Below are 12,040 nucleotides of genomic sequence, written 5' to 3'. Positions count from 1 at the left end.
TGTGTATATGCGTTGAGGTCAGCTTGCTCGAATGTTTGGGACAGCTGAATAGCCTAGTGGTCTGTGTGCTTGCCACTAGAACATGTGGAGCCATTGGGTCGATTATCACTACAGCTGCCTGGTAATTTCTGCAAGGAATTTCAGAAGACAATGAAGACGCTGTGATGTGGTTCACAATAGTAAGCGATTGTATGCAGCATTACAGCCAAGTTTCTAAACTTAACCTGATTGCTCCCAACTAATCCATACAGTAACGAATAGCTGATTCTACACAATTAAAGTTCACAAAATCGCATGTGAAAGAAATAATGAATATAAATAAGTTGCTGCTCTTTATGTGTATGGGTTTTCTCCTTATTTGCAAATGCTAAACAGTCCCTTAAATATGAATATGCCACACATTCCAATGCAGGGCCCCACTGAAATAATTATTATATCGCCAAGATAACTACTATACATCACATTTATTCAATATGAATCAGTGTATCAGAGTGATAATGAGAATTCATTTCATGTTCTATACCTAATCATCTTGCAATGTAAAACTGAGAGTGGCAAGTTATTGACTTTCGAATTAAACGATAACGATCTATAAACTGTAATCAATTTGGCATGGCGGGTGATGAGCTGCAGAGTGCAGCACACAGGATACGAGAGAAGAGGCAACGTGTTGTATGCAACAGGTAGACAAGAAAGCCCGAGTCACATGGCGAGACGAATACAGGCACGGCAACACAAGTAGGTCTGCGTTGATGATGACGATAGTGACGGTGACGACGATAATAACAAAGATGATGATGATGAACTATGCGCTAAACGCTAGTTGCCTGCGTGCGTGGGCTGCCCCACCTGCAGTTTGTTGTTGTCCAAGTACAGGCGCTGCAAGCGGCAGAGTGGATGGAGGTTGGACAGCTGCCGGAGCCGGTTGTCCCTGAGATGGAGCTCCACCAAGGAGCCCTGCCCAAGGAACGAGCTCTCCCCGAGGGACCGTACGCGGTTGGCATCCAGCACAAGCTCGCGCAGTGCCGCGGCGCCCTCCAGGCCCTCCACGCGGCTGATCTCGTTGCCTGCACGACAGGGGACACACGGGGTTGGATTCAAGGGAAGGATGTCTATGGCCAGAAAACGTTGGCATGCAAATAGGCAGTAAATGATTCAAGCCATGAAACAAGGTCAAGCAGTCATAATGGCCGTGCCATTGATCTCGCCATTGCGGCATTCCTTTTGCCAAATCTTGCAGATGTTGCACCGTTAACACCCCGTCGTCAAGGTCTGCTCTTACAGAATCCCACCAGCTGGCTTAAGTCTTCCCTTCGATGGCTGAATTTTTGATGCCACCTGAATGCCACTCCACGTGTGTTTACCCTGTCATGCCGTGGTATTCCTCATATTCATCGATGTGTAAATCTTTATAGTGGCCAAACACCGAAAGGTGGTACACCTACTTAAATATACAATAGTAGTCTTATTCTTTGGGTCTTTTGATAAAGTCACGTAGATAAGTTCAAAAAATGATAAATTAAAATAAAAACTACGACGTTTCAATTGAAACGTCGTAGTTAAATTTTTTTATCTATCTACGTGACTTTACCGAAAGACCCAAAGAATATGAATTCCTGCAGTCACAAAAGCTTTAAGTCAATAGTAGTCTTACCAAGTCCAAAGAGGATACATTAACATAATCGCTCTAGAGATTGGCTACATTTGGTAATATTGAGCCGCTTGGTCAAAAAGTCTCGTTGCCCTGTGGAGAGCCTGGTCCGTCTCACAGTAATGTCGAATATTCACCATTAGCTCATGACTGAAAATGCAGATGAGTGCCAACGAACACCCAAAATCTTCTAAGTACTACAGATACCACAAAGAAAAAAGCAATGACTAGTGAAACATGAGCTAATCGATTTAAACATGTGCACATTTGCCCTTCCCTCTAAAGACAATTGCACTTGATGGTGTCACAAAGCGAGTGCCTTTAAAACATCAACTCGGATGACACCGGAGTGAATTGTTATGCTCATACAAGCAATGGCAGGCGCACAGGGTGCACATCGAGCAGTGGTCACCCCGAGGCGGCATTGGGAACGATTCTGCTGGGGCACACTGTACCTTGCATAATTAATGAGCCTGCGTTCGTGCGCGTTTCAACGTGACCAAGCGCACCCTCTGATTGTGCTGCGACACTCTGTGCTGTACACGGTGTTCCGTTTCCATGGGGCATCAGTGCTGTCGGCATGCAGATGCATGAACCGATGGGTGCAGTGGTCGTTTAAAACACAGCAAACACCGCGGTTGGCTCTGGGCTCCTATTGCCATTTCTATGAAACTATCGTTACAGGATAGCCTGGCAATGAGATCTCACCTATGGCCCATATCCTTAATGACCCATGCATGCGAAGATCAAAGTAACTGTTTAAGGCAAGGTGCACCTTTTCAAACCATAAATCGAGGAGACGTGGGGTAGTTCGTCAAAATGAGTTTTCTTTGAATTGTATCAATGTTAAAACATCCCACAAAAATATTGTTTTAATGATGTCATATATACAGAAATAATACGAGTGATGTTTAGTTACCGTAGATAGTTTTTCTTGCAGAATAATTTCAAACGTGGTTGCAGGTTTTGCCTATGAGTATATTAGACTAGAAATGCTTATTCCTTAAAAAACAATGAATTAATAAGTACCAAAACATAAATACGGTTGTGTGTGTGTACAGCTGTGCTTTTATTTAAATGTGTTAACCCATTTCCCATGCTAACCTAGCCAGTGACCTCCTTCCAGTGAGCTCTGGCCATTCTAACTGGCTTCAAAGTGCACCTGCTCTGCCACAAGCTCATTGCTGCAGAGCCATCGCTTGACATTTTGATATTGGCGCCCGAGACAGGTGCTATCTTCGCACTCACCCATCCATGCCTCCCGACCACTACTTCTCCACTATCTGCTTTAGAATTCGGCTGCCCATTTGGGCAGTGCGGGAGAGGTGCCCGGGGCAGCTGTCCCACCCGCACCGCCCTTGCTACAGCACTGCGTTGTGTGTTGTTGCCGTGTGGGCGTGTGGGCTCAGCGCTCGCGATCGTGAGCTGGTTGCGAGCGTGACGCACCCTGCAGGTAGAGGGTGCGCAGCCCAGTGAGCCGGCCCAGCTGCAGCAGAGCGAGGCTGGAGATGCGGTTGTAGGCGAGGTGCAGCACCTCCAGCCGCTCCATGACGGGCACTAGGCTCTCGCACGCCAACGCGTCCCTGCACACAGCATGGAATGCATGCTGCGCCAGCCTGCATGTATTCTCGGTATTCAATTCGATTACCTCTGCCACGGGTCTCCTTAGGCCACCATCCAAGTGAGGTTTGTTTAAACCATAGCTGTGTGCGGTTTTACCCTTCTCGGGTATTCTTTAAAGCAACCTACTTCCTGAGTTAATTCAAACTGCTTGTGTGTGAGGTTCATTTAGACCACCTATGTGTGCATTATTTTAAACTGTCTGTAGTTCGATTAAAACTTCTGTGTGTGTGATTAATTTACACTGCAGAAAAGTGGATATTGCACACAACAGATTTATTATTTATTTAAGCCATCCCTACCTGAAGGTTACTCCAAAACACCTTTATGTAGAGCTGTGTGTCCAGTATTTATCCGCATTTTCCTCTCCTCGAAGTGTGAATTTAAAACATCCTAACCGGCTGCATATTCTGTTCATGTACACCTGAGTGAACTGGGCCTGCTGCTGCACCTGGTGGCCTTGGCGACGTTCTGCGGGCCATATCCGCTGGAGGCCACCTTCTGGTAGAGCTGCTGGCGCCCGGTGAGCGTGGCGGGAGGGCGGGCACGCGGCACCACCGATTCGATCTGATTGTAGTTCAGGTTCAGCACCTGCAAGCGGCGCGCAGTGCAATGAGCGCATGGCTGGGCCCTCAAGGCGAGGGACACTGGACCAGGAGGGATGGGCAGGATGCATTGCCAGGTAGCACCGTGTTTACAGAGACTGATGCAAAATCGAAAGGGTGAGAATACACATCCCTCTAGGGGCTCCACTCAGTCATGATCCCTTCAAGGGCAATGGAGTAACACTTTAGAGGAAGTCATCAATGGTCATCATTTGGATAGACTGGCCCTTGTCATGGGAACTTGGAATTATCACTGTTATCTCACGAATGGAAATGAGTACCACCGCATTATCTGAGCAGAATGACACTTGAATTTTTTTATCCAGAACAATGTGTAATTGTACACATGAGTTACTGTATGAATATTGCCTCATGACAATGTAACCAATATGTGACATGCAAAATTGATTTTGTAGGTTTTCATATATATCATACACAGTACTACATGTGCCAGCCTCGCAAAGACAGTGCTATATAGCGTTGCTCTACATATCAATGAACCATACAAATGTATGTTTAAGATGGTGCAGTCACAACAGGGTTAATAATGAGAAGTTTAAAACATTCATACACCGGACATGTTGTATATTACACAGGAAGTGCTGATGGAGTATAAATGAAAATCAATAAGCCATATTTAGTGACGTGGAAAGATACGTTATTCGGCTGTACTTTATTCAACAAATGACCGTGATGAGTAATAGGAAGGCTGTTTTAGACATTAAAACTAGCGGAGAACATGAAGCCATCTCCCATCACACAGAGATTAAGGATGGGAGATTACGAGAGAAGGCAGCTGCCAGAGATGTTCTGTCATGATGCACGGCACAAGGACTTGATTCGTCATTGCCCCAACATCAGCATGAGCCACCCCCGGTCAAGGAGGGCATGTGAACGTGCTGCGAGCGTGCAGGAACAAAATGCACCAGCAGGTGGCGACATCTCGGGCTACCTGCACGTTGGACAGGTGTATGAGTCCGCTGAAGGAGGACAGGTTGTTCTGCTCCAAGTTCACATTGCGCAGGTTCACGAAGAGATTGGGAGGAAGCAGGTCCACAGTCCTGCATGGACAAAATGGCACACGAATTAGCAGAAGCTACAGAACTCGCAACACAACTGCACATGCATGTGCGGCAACACGTCAGCATGCCGGTTGTGGGAACGTGGATGGCAGAGTGAATGTGGCATGGTTTGCAAGTATCGGCTTGCAAACAAAATGTGGGATTGCCACCATCGATTAAAGGGTCAGCGTCAGCAATGAGCAATGTCCGACGCTTTGTTTTACTGCAGAGCTCTCCTCCTTTCCATTTATGTGGCAAATGTGTTCGCAGAAGTGCGATGAATAATTTAACCCATGGGAGTCATTATTGGCAATGGTGCAGTGCACACATTTTTTCGTCAGACCACCTGCATGGACGTGAAAATACGAAAACTTCATCGGTTAAACCGTGCCCTTTTTCTGGTGATAGCACTATAAATTATATTTTCACAAAAGTGAATTAAACCTTGGAGATGTATTTGTGTATTATAATTAGAATGGGATTTAACTATCCAAAAAATATACAATAGATCTCGCAACACTTTTGGGTGCCTAGATATTAGGTCGATTACCTCAAGTACTTTGCATGTGGGAGGAACTTAGAACAACTGTAGAACACCACATAGAAGAGGGAAACACTGCACTAACAACGTGGCAAGCCACTGACCAAGGAAAAAAAGTTTCCCGACAATGGCAAAGATCCTCGAATTATCCTTACCTACCGCAATGGACAAGCGATGTTGGTGAGCACCTATTGAGGTCAACATAGCACACAAGGTGGTAGAATACCCAGAAACATGCCTGGCCACATTTTCTCCCCAGTGTTTGTTTTTAAAACTGCACCAGGGACTCATTTGAGGCTGATTTAGCAGACGAAACACATGGGTTCAGATACCATGTGCCAATGATGTTGAGCATGAAGGGCAGAAATTGTATCCCAGGTCACCAGGATTATAGCACAGTGTTATAACTAATTCACCAGCACTGCTCATGACCACATACATGTGTATAAACGTGCATGCTTACACACTCCCATGCACAACTCATACTGACCTGAGGTTGAGGGCGGGCAGGCTCAGTTCTTGCAGTCTGATAAAGTCAGCATGACCCAATCTCTCGGCCACCAGATCAGAAGTTAACCGCCCTCCAAATGTGTCCCGCGCGGAGTCACACTCCGCCACTTCCTGTAGCAGGCAACACGAGGGTCAGACAAGATCCCCAGTTAAAGATACACAGATCTGGGTTTTTATTACCCTTCCATCTGAGAATGAATCCAGCAACTGATGTGCTACCTTGTTTTTCATCCATTGGATTAAGTGAGTCCAGTTGTGAGCTTGTGCAATAAATCAGCCAAAGCTAAATTCAATGTCTCCATGCTCAAATGATAATTGAGTGGTCCTAAACTAATGGTCGAGATTATGTCGTAGGGTCTCTGTTTAAGTCGTTAGTGTGGGGAAAGGATCATGAATTAATTGTATAAATTAACACTTTAATATTTTATATATCTCCTTGGTCTGTAACCTTTACTGATGAGGCTGACACTTTCAGGGGCCCAACCAACATTAGCTGAGCATGGTTCTTTTCACTGATTATAAAGCGTTTATAAAAATGAAATGTGTATGTGCTCCCGTGCTGCTGACTGCTTAATACATTTCTTGAAAGCCTTTTGAAGCAGTATTTGTAAGCAACAAAAATACAATTACATAAAAAAAATATTCCTATCCCAAATATTGTGACTTTACCGAAAGAAACAAAGACTATGGATTCCTGCAGTCACGAAAGCTTCAAATCAAGATGAAGGAAACGTAGTGTCACTGGCAAAAAATGAAAGCATGCACATGTCAGAGTGTGTTTAAGCAATAATTCGGCCTATCCCTTAGGATGCCTCTCTCAAAATAATAAATTAACCGGATAAAATCCCATTGGACACACAACCATCTGGGATTATGTTTTTCAGCAGCATTGGTTTAAGACAAGCAAAACTCTGGACTGGTGACATTCAGTGTCTCATCAGCTATCAGGCTTGCTTAAACCAACGCTGATGTGGATCCTAGCTCAATGTAAAACTACATCGTACATAACGCAATATCACCATTCGTGTCACTGTGGAGAATAGAAATCTCTGCACGTACTTTGTAAAACTACATCGTACATAACGCAATATCACCATTCGTGTCATTGTGGAGAATGAAAATCTGTGCACGCGTTGCTTTGTCACTCTATTTACCCACCAACACACACCACTCACCCACCAACCCGCCATGCCACCCGCCCACCACCAGCGTACCCACCACAGCATTGCCATCCAACGCCTTAAGTGCCGGCAGGTGGAAGATAACAAAGAGGCGGTACTGCTCCATGGTGCTGGCCAGGGGGTTGCCGTGCAGGTCCAGGATGACGAGGCTCGTGAGGCCCTGTGCCGCACGTGCACAAAACGCAATGACGCAGAATCAGAATTTGTATTAATCCTCGAGAAATCCGATGAGATATGAAGCACTTTTTCACACATGTCCAGTGGGAGTGGATCATAGAGTTACAGCAACAACAATAGAAAAAAACGATATTAGTGCAAAGTATAGGAAAGGTAAGTAAATCACTACAAATAAGTAAATTAATAGATAAAGTATATAAGTAAAATTGCATAAGTATATAAATTCCCAATCTTGGGCAAGACCGCAAAACAACAGAAAAAAACAGTCCCAGACCACACCAAGACAACACACAACCCCTCAATAAAATTCAACTATTAATACATGGGTAAGGGTGAGAGTTACAAAGCACATTTGCAAATTCAGGTTGTATCCAGCAATTATCTTCTGCTTCATTATAATTCGTTAAGGAGGATTTACATTGTTCAGGAAGGAAACAAAATTGTTCCAAAACGTCAGTGCAGCAGACGGCACACATGGCTCCTCACACTCGGGCACCGCAGAGACACTCTCTGAATTACAACCCAAAATCACTTTTGCTTCTTGGAATAAAGTTACTGCTTCATTAATCATATACAACCACAGATGAAACAGATCAAATATTTTTTCGATTTAAAGCTTTCGTGACTGCAGAGATTCATATTCTTGTTTCTTTCGGTAAAGTCACGTAGAAGGGAAATAATAAAATAATAAAAATAACAAAATAAAAAATTCTCACGGCGTTTCAATTGCAACGCAAGCAATCAAATATATTAATAGCATTTTATATACTGTCACTGAAAGAAAAACACAACTTGTAGCTTTGACTGTAATTCTTTGTGGCATACGTTTGTTTACTGTCAAGAGTCATACAAACCAGAAACTACACGATTGGGTTGCTGCTGTTGCTACAACTAATTTTTAAGATTATTTTCGAGGAGGGTCTGACAATTGGGATCTTGCAACTCTTTTTAACGTGGGAGGAAACCAGATTAACCAGAAAAATTATCCGTAAAAATATCTGTACAATAGAACCTGGGGCAAGAACATCCACTTGCTGTTCCGCCATCTCTAGATGACAAGATGACGTGAGCGCGTGAGGCAGATGGTCAGGATTGATGAGGATATTAAGGACAGTGCAGGCAGTCTTGTAGCTGCTCTCTAATTGGACGTGGAGCCAGTGATGGGATCTAGATATCGGGAGAGCTGCATTCTCGTTCGTGGCAGAGAGTGGGAAGTCTGGCAGCAGCACAACAGCACTGCACCCCCCCCCCCACCTTAATGCGGTATACGTCTCGGCTGCTGGCCAGACTGGTTGCTGGCGACGTACAGCTCCGCGAGTGAGGAGCAGCGCTGCAGGCCAGCCAGCGATGCCAGGCGGTTGGAGGCAGCAGAGAGTCGTGCCAGTCGAGGCATGCCCTCCAACCCTGCGTCCTCCAGCCCCACCAGCTCATTGCAGTCGATGCTCAGCGTCACCAGCTTGGTCATGTGGTGCAGTCCTGCGCATGAGCATGACGCAGCTCAGACACGGCACGCTGGGTTGCAGTGTTTGTGGAGTACTGTAACACGCAACTTTTGCAATAATTTATTAACAATAATTTATCCAGAAAAGCCTCACCGAGTCGCATGACCTTTGCAGGAGTTTCACAGTAGGGGGAGACAAATGCCATGGGTTTTTTTTTTTCCACAATTGAGTAAACTCTAATCCAATAATTATCAAAGGTACCGCCAATCACACGATACTTAACCTTCAGTGTAATCATATTTCTCATGCTTAGCATATGACTTCATACTACAATAATTTCAAGTTTAAAAGTCAAAACGATTCCAAAGTAATAATAATGAGATAATCGTGTTACCATTTCCGTGGAACATTTTGACCTTACAGCCCGTTTGGTATCATGACATCCTTAACATTTTAATATCTTGCATTTATCTTATCGTTTCATATTTAGATTATATATGGAAATTAGTATACAAGTCATCAGAAAATAAGGCATGTACATTACACTTTTATAAAGAACAAAGATCAACAGACTGTTGGGGCAAGTGATGTTAGCGAGCACTTATGATGGCCAGCACCACGCCCGGCCACCTTTGTCTCCCTAGTGGCGATATTACACATCAGCACCAGGTGCTCATTTGAGGCTGAGTCGACCTAGGGGAGGAGGCCCAGGACCAGGTTCAGAATAATTGTGAGCGGTGTTGGCAGGCCGTGAGCGGGAATAAAACTCGAGTCGCCGGGTTCGTAGCACCGAGCGCTAACTGCTGCACTAGCGCTCCCTATAATAATATACACACATATGTATAATATATATATACATTTGTACATGCAAGTGTCAGACTAAGCACCTTGAGGATTCTTAGCATTCGGTGTCACTGAGGCTCACTGGGTCAGATTAAGTTACTTTGGGGATTTGTAAGGTTGAGTATGAATACTCGTGACTCTTGATACTGGCTTGTGAATGCCAGTATCAAGAATATCATACCGGATTTGTGCATGGTTTGTAATGTAACTACCGTAATCAAGGTCAGGCCATGTCTTCATTAGCTGATTGGCTTAGCAGATCCCTTAGGTACATTAAATGTATCCCCTGCGGCCAGCGCTACTGTAGTGTAGGGATTAGATGTCACCAGTTGAATTGTAATTGCCTGTGTTTGATTCTCAAGTGGGTTTTTTTTTCATAAAAATTCTATTGTCTACAAAATATAGATTAATAATTTTTGTTTTACTATTTATATTTTACCAGGTAAGGCGCACTGAGCTACATATCACTTTTTCAGAAGTGACCTGGCTACAAATGAAGTGGCTTATCATGTTGAAATTTTTAGGAGCCAAATACTCTAAACACCTGTTTCTTAATGTGGAGGGGAAAACCGGAGGAACCGGAGAAAATCCACACGACCACGGAGAGAGACAGGCAAACCCCAAATATACAGGCGTCAGGGTCCAGATTGAACCCACGGCCTCCTGCATACCAGGCGAGGTATTTAACATCTTGCCACCGTGGCGTTTGAAATATACACACATTGTATAAATACATGCAATCTTAATAAAAGGTTTTTTAATCCACTGCTGGATTAAGGCCTCCCCATGCCACGTTTGCAATGGAGGTCGTTTTAAGGTACTTCGCTACGCTGGTCAGTGCGGGTTTGAAGGCAAGTGCCTCGGACAGATTCAGATATTCGTCACCAACGAACGTTCACAGTGGCCAAAAATTTAGTTCATGTCACCGGGTTGATAAATTAGCACGTGATCCACTACTTCTTCACCCCAATTAAATAACAAAATTTATATATTATATATATCACACGTGTAATGCGAGCTACAAAATGTTGTGTTCCTACCAGGGAAGAGAGCACGGAATTTTCTACTTTAACAAGCAGTGCTTAATCTCCTACATTACAGCAGTGCTGGCCACCAGGGACTAATCTGAATGTATAAATGTGAATTTCACCTTATAAATATGGATCAGATTTGCCAATTAGTCTTATCTGCGAAAGCGTGCATTGGATTTGGCCGTCAGGCTGTGCAGTGTTTGCCCCTTGGGTCCGGAGCGAGCGCACCGTGGAGGGTGCTCAGGCGGTTGTGGTCCATGCTGAGCTCGGCGAGCTGCAGGCAGCCCTCGAGGCCGTCGAGGCGGCACAGCTCGTTGTGGCAGAACGACGCCCAACGCAGACTCTCCATCCGCTCCAGCCCAGTCAGGCGCGTTAGGCCCAGTCCATCCAGGCACAGCGACGTCACCTTTCACAACACATTGCAGTATTTTGGTGGGCCCCCTGTCAGTCAATTTGTCAATTTTTACGTGTCAACAAACCCCTCCTCTCACACTTTGGAACTCCCTTCCCCCCACCTTATGCTGTTAGATATCGACCCCTTTTCAAAGCCAGACTAAAGACCTTCCTTTTTCCTCTGCTAATGACTGACTGCCTCGCTCTGTAAAATGAATGTGCCCTCTGTCTCTGTACAGTGCTTGGAGATGTGGTCACATTTAGATGCTATTAATCTGAATTGTAAAGTGATGCGTTGTGCCTACACGGCTCTCTAAGATCTCTCCCAGAGTAGATGTCAGAAATGATCTCGCTTTCTGAATTCCCTCTGAGATGATATCTCAATAAAAATGGTGGATCATGTAGATTTCATAGTGTGCTGTGAAACTCACAACTTGCTGGGGCATGAGGTGGCTTGATGTGACAGTACTGTAAGTAGGCCCAAATGCTGTGAGTGTAGGTTATGAGTGTAGGGTGGAGTACTGACTGACCTAACCGAGGCTGTCAGCCACAACACGTCAATACCAATCAATGGCCGCACATGTGTCCTTAAGTACACAAAAGTGTATATTTTCCCTCGGGTCCCAGAGAAGTAACCCTATATCAGTGGGTTAAACTTAATATCCTTGCTGGATGCATGTGGCCTGGGTGCCATATGTTGGACACTCTTGGCCTATAGAAACACATATTCCCTGTCTTTTAATGAGAGTTGCTAGTGAGATGCAACTGCCACAGAATAGACACCAAGAAGAAAATGTAAAGCACGATGTTGAGATACTGTAAATACAGATTTTGGATGTTCGATACTGACTGCAACAGTTGCGGGATTTGACATACGGAAGAAAGGGACAGTGAGATGTGGTGGCATCATTGGCTGTGATCGTTTGATTTAGAATTTCTAACCATCTGATTCCTGATTGAATATGGGTAACTTACTCCAGTGGAG

General features: G+C 44.6%; 1 protein-coding gene and 1 long non-coding RNA gene across 2 annotated transcripts in view; both read right to left on the bottom strand.

Annotated features, from left to right (window-relative positions):
* LOC133347227 (uncharacterized) overlaps nucleotides 1-12,040 on the bottom strand; it is a 344,284-nt gene that overhangs the window by 66,201 nt on the left and 266,043 nt on the right. The gene's annotated exons all lie outside the window — the stretch shown is intronic.
* LRRC9 (leucine rich repeat containing 9) overlaps nucleotides 1-12,040 on the bottom strand; it is a 58,266-nt gene that overhangs the window by 7,054 nt on the left and 39,172 nt on the right. The window contains 9 exon segments of the mRNA XM_061559314.1: nucleotides 850-1,067; nucleotides 3,098-3,234; nucleotides 3,723-3,862; nucleotides 4,829-4,937; nucleotides 5,969-6,099; nucleotides 7,207-7,329; nucleotides 8,601-8,633; nucleotides 8,635-8,822; nucleotides 10,891-11,068. Of these exon segments, the coding sequence (XP_061415298.1) occupies nucleotides 850-1,067; nucleotides 3,098-3,234; nucleotides 3,723-3,862; nucleotides 4,829-4,937; nucleotides 5,969-6,099; nucleotides 7,207-7,329; nucleotides 8,601-8,633; nucleotides 8,635-8,822; nucleotides 10,891-11,068 (1,257 nt within the window).

The sequence above is a fragment of the Lethenteron reissneri genome, chromosome 25 (genome assembly GCF_015708825.2).
Source record: "Lethenteron reissneri isolate LAM-NWPU_2019-01 chromosome 25, ASM1570882v1, whole genome shotgun sequence".
Taxonomy (NCBI): domain Eukaryota; kingdom Metazoa; phylum Chordata; class Hyperoartia; order Petromyzontiformes; family Petromyzontidae; genus Lethenteron; species Lethenteron reissneri.
This window is presented reverse-complemented; position numbering and strand designations above follow the sequence as displayed.